The sequence below is a fragment of the Leiobunum rupestre genome, chromosome 5 (assembly GCF_980474605.1).
Source record: "Leiobunum rupestre chromosome 5, qqLeiRupe1.1.hap1, whole genome shotgun sequence".
Lineage (NCBI taxonomy): Eukaryota > Metazoa > Arthropoda > Arachnida > Opiliones > Sclerosomatidae > Leiobunum > Leiobunum rupestre.
Window position 1 is genome coordinate 47,618,568 of NC_143388.1, and position 4,248 is coordinate 47,622,815.

Genomic DNA, 4,248 nt, shown 5'->3' on the forward strand with positions numbered 1-4,248 from the left:
TTCTGACGTATGCAGCAGTGGCCGAGGGTAGTGCTTAAGTCAGTTCAGTCTGAACTACGCACTGTGCAAAGGCTGGCCTGTGTCAGCATTACAGGAGCTATGAGAACGGCCCCAAGCGTTTCTCTGGAGGTGCTCCTGAATATTCTACCACTTCATCTTTATATAGAGGAAGTTGCAATTATGAGTGCCCATCGGTTACTGCATAATGGTTGGCGGAGGCCTGCTAATTGAGAATTCAGCCACACCAAATTGTTTCGGCAATATTCTAGTCTCTTACCGATCTTATTGATGGGTTCTGACAACATGGCTACAAAGATACACTTTGAAAAGCAGTTTAGTGTTTACTTTCCAAGTCGTTTAGACTGGTCTGGCGACACAGTGTTTGGAACCAAGGGCGAAATTGTTTGGTTCACGCATGGCTCCCAGACTCACTCAAGGGTGGGTGCTGGAGTTTACTGTCAGACTAAGAAGTTTGGCTTCTCTGAGAGCCTTGGCGTTTTTACTGCGGTTTTTCAGGCTGAGATTTCAGCCATCTGCTTCTGTGTAGACTTCTGTCTTAAAAAGAAGTATCGGGGCAAGACTATTCAGATTTTCTCGGACAGTCAGGCTGCCCTTAACGCTCTTAATCAGTTTAGTATTACTTCTAAGCTCGCTCTTAGCTGTTTGGATCTCCTTTCGGAACTGGGCACCCAAAATAGGGTTCAACTATATTGGGTGCCTGGTCATAAGGCGCATCATGGCAATGAGATGGCCGACACTCTGGCCAAGGAGGGTGCGGAGGCTAGGTTCTTAGGTGCTGAACCTGCTATTCCAATACCCGATGGCCTGGTTCGCAGCCATGTGCATGGCGCTATTACTGAGAGGCAGGTCAGGCTTTGGCTTGAGACGGAGGGTCAGAGGCAGGCCAAGGAATTTATTCCTGGGCCTTCTATGAATAGAGCAACTGAGTTGCTTTCGCTCTCTAAGAGTAGTATAAAGGTGGTTACGGGCCTACTTTTAGGTCAATGCCAGCTTAATAGACATCTGCATCTGATTGGTATCAGTGAGAGTCCTTTGTGCAGGGCATGCCTTGCAGAGGAGGAAACGTCCTCTCATGTCCTTTGTGTCTGTGATTCTTACGCGGCTCAAAGGTTTGAGTACCTTGGAATGCATAGGTTGGAAACGAGCGATATTTCCAACACCCCGGCGATGCATATCTTGCTTTTCCATGTTTAATTGGCTGGGGCTGCACAATGGACCTCTGGTCGAAGTGCTAGGTTGGGTCTAACCCAACCACACAACTTTACTTATAATAATAATAACAATAATATGGCCTATGGAGTTAAAAATGAAGACAAAGCGCTGCAAGCATATGAAACAATTTTAAAAGAAAAAAATTCCATGTAATGTAATTGTTGAAAAGATGGGTTTATGGGAAAATCCCAATTACCGTGGTCTAGCGGCATTACCTGATGGCTTAGTAACAGTTGCAGCAACACAGCCTAAAATGGTTTGGTAGAAATTAAATGCCCCTAAGTCCTAGAAACTTATTCTAAAGAAAACTAACCGATACTATTTCCAAGTGCAAATGCAAATGGCTATTACAGGAAGGAAGTGGTGTGACTTGGTTATATGGACCCCAAAATTGATTTCGATTGAAAGAATAACATTTGATAATAATTTATGGAAAAACATTTCCACTAAATTAATAGAGTTTCACCGTGGAATTTTAGTTCTAGTTTTTTTAACAACAAATTCTGAGAAAACTAATGCCATTTGACTTACGAAAACATTTTAAAAATGGTGAATTAGTTATCTAATTATCCAAACTAAAATTTAAATGAAGTTATGTATTTTTTTAACAGACATTAAATATTAGGTATAAAACTAAGCAAATGTGATATCTTTACAAAAAGTTCCTGAAAGTATAAAACCATTGTAACATAAGGGAGTAGTTAAATTTCCTGAAATTCATTGCGCTTTCATTTTTTAATAAAATTTAAAAAAAAATAAAAATGTCTTATTTTATTTTAAAAATAAAACTACAGTAAACATACACTAACTAATATTTCACAACTGGGGTTTGAAAATTGACAAGGCAACCGATTACAAACAGTAGTTCATTAAAAATTCCTTTCATATGTAACGGTATTTTTCTTTTAAATATACGCCATCTCTTTACTCGGCCAATAGTGTGTTCTACGTATATCCTTAGTTTTGCAATTTCTTTAGTTTGAAGTTCTTCTTGAGGTTTAAAATTTTCCCTACCATGCAAGAAAGGAGGGATATTCAACGTAGCTTTCTTTTCTAAAAAGCAATCAGCAATTGTAAAACCACGATCAGCCATGACACAATCACCTTCGTCTAACAAATCTTTTAGCCCAGATTGAAGAAACAGTTCCCTGTCAGATATGGAACCTTCATATGCCTTAGAAATAAAAGTTATTGCTCCAGTTGGTGAAATCCCGTAAATAACTTTAAACGTGGTATTGCTTTTATAATAAGAGTACATATTTCCTTGTTCAGAGAAATTACTAGGTGATTCAGTATGGAACTCTGAACAATCTATGATCACCCTAACATCTTTATGGTTACGAAAACACGAGGGTAGATTTGCTCGGATCACTTCCCGTGATGGGAACATACGAGGCTTTAATAAAATTTTAAAAAAAATAAAATTGTCTTATTTTATTTTAAAAATAAAACTACAGTAAACATACACTAACTAATATTTCACAACTGGGGTTTGAAAATTGACAAGGCAACCGATTACAAACAGTAGTTCATTAAAAATTCCTTTCATATGTAACGGTATTTTTCTTTTAAATATACGCCATCTCTTTACTCGGTCAATAGTGTGCTCTACGTATATCCTTAGTTTTGCAATTTCTTTAGTTTGAAGTTCTTCTTGAGGGGTAAAATTTTCCCTACCATGCAAGAAAGGAGGGATTTTCAACGTAACTTTCTTTTCTAAAAGGCAATCAGCAATTGTAAAACCACGATCAGCCATGACACAATCACCTTCGTCTAACAAATCTTTTAGCCCAGATTGAAGAAACAGTTCCCTGTCAGATATGAAAACTTCATATGCCTTAGAAATAAAAGTTATTGCTCCAGTTGGCGAAATCACTTCCCGTGATGGGAACATACGAAGCTTTAAGAGCTGAAATTCTTTATACAAAAAGATTATCCAAGTTCTCACAAAACTATTAACGGTGCTTTTACCGAGGTCAAACCTATAGGCAATATCTTGCTCAAGGAAACCACAACGCAACCTAATCAATGTAATAATTAACTGCTGAAGCTCTCCCATATTTCTTCGGTTTTGATTCCTGCGCTTTCTTTCCATTTCAGTAGTTTAGTTTTGACACTGCTGGTCCAAGAAATTCAAATATGTTCAATATTTGGGAAAACTACAATCCAGTGTAAAATAGGCACATCTTAGAATTGTTTCTTATTTTAAATTCGAAATCATTGTATTAAGCCATTTTACTGTAATGCTTAAAATGCTTAAAACTAGGCATATATGAAGGCCTACTGTTAACGAAAAGGGATCTTTCCAGTTGTTAACGCAGTCCCAAATGCTTACAGTTCAAAGGCTCTGGTCGCCCGCGGGTGAAAGTATTTGGCCTTGAGCAAGCGATGCTTCTTCGGCCGAGATGCTCGCTAGTTCCCCCGTTATTGAAGTTGCCAACTAGCCGCCACTGCGAGGAAATTCTCAGAATAAAGTCAGTCGCCTTTTTCTTGTATTCCATTGCTCCATTTATAGTATTGTTAGACTCCCCCATTTTCGATGCCTGTTTTATTACGTTTTATTACTTAGAATTCCATACCCTTCGTTTTAAATATTTTTAGTGTGTGTTAGTGTGTTATTTATTGTTGTGTACCCCTTGTCAGTCTTTTTGTAGTTACCCCGTGACATGTGTGTTTGTGTGCGACCATATCTCTCGCTTCGCAAGGACGAAAGATAAATACGAACTATAGTGGGTTGAAAGCCGTGATCTTCGGAGAAGTGTCATCACCCGAGTGGTGATTGGGCACTCTTAATTGGGTCACATGACCCAGAACGCATAAATAGAGCAGTTTTGGGTGCGAAATGGTGTGTGCCGGACGAGTAGTGAACGGAACCACGTCGGAGGTCGTTAAGAGCGACTCGGTTTAATAAAAAGTTAAAGTGACGGCACCGGTGACTTTCCTAAAACTAGTCGATATGACAAAGAAGAAGTCTCACGCGTAAACAGCGATATAAATAAAAAAAAGGAACCAACA

General features: G+C 38.8%; 1 protein-coding gene across 1 annotated transcript; it reads left to right on the forward strand.

The window, feature by feature from the left end:
• Nucleotides 1-303: 303 nt before the first annotated feature.
• On the forward strand, nt 304-1,215 carry LOC149945183 (uncharacterized). Its single transcript, XM_090176417.1, has one exon. The coding sequence runs from the start codon at nt 304-306 to the stop codon at nt 1,213-1,215; it is 912 nt and encodes a 303-aa protein (XP_090032543.1).
• The last annotated feature ends 3,033 nt before the right edge of the window (nt 1,216-4,248 follow it).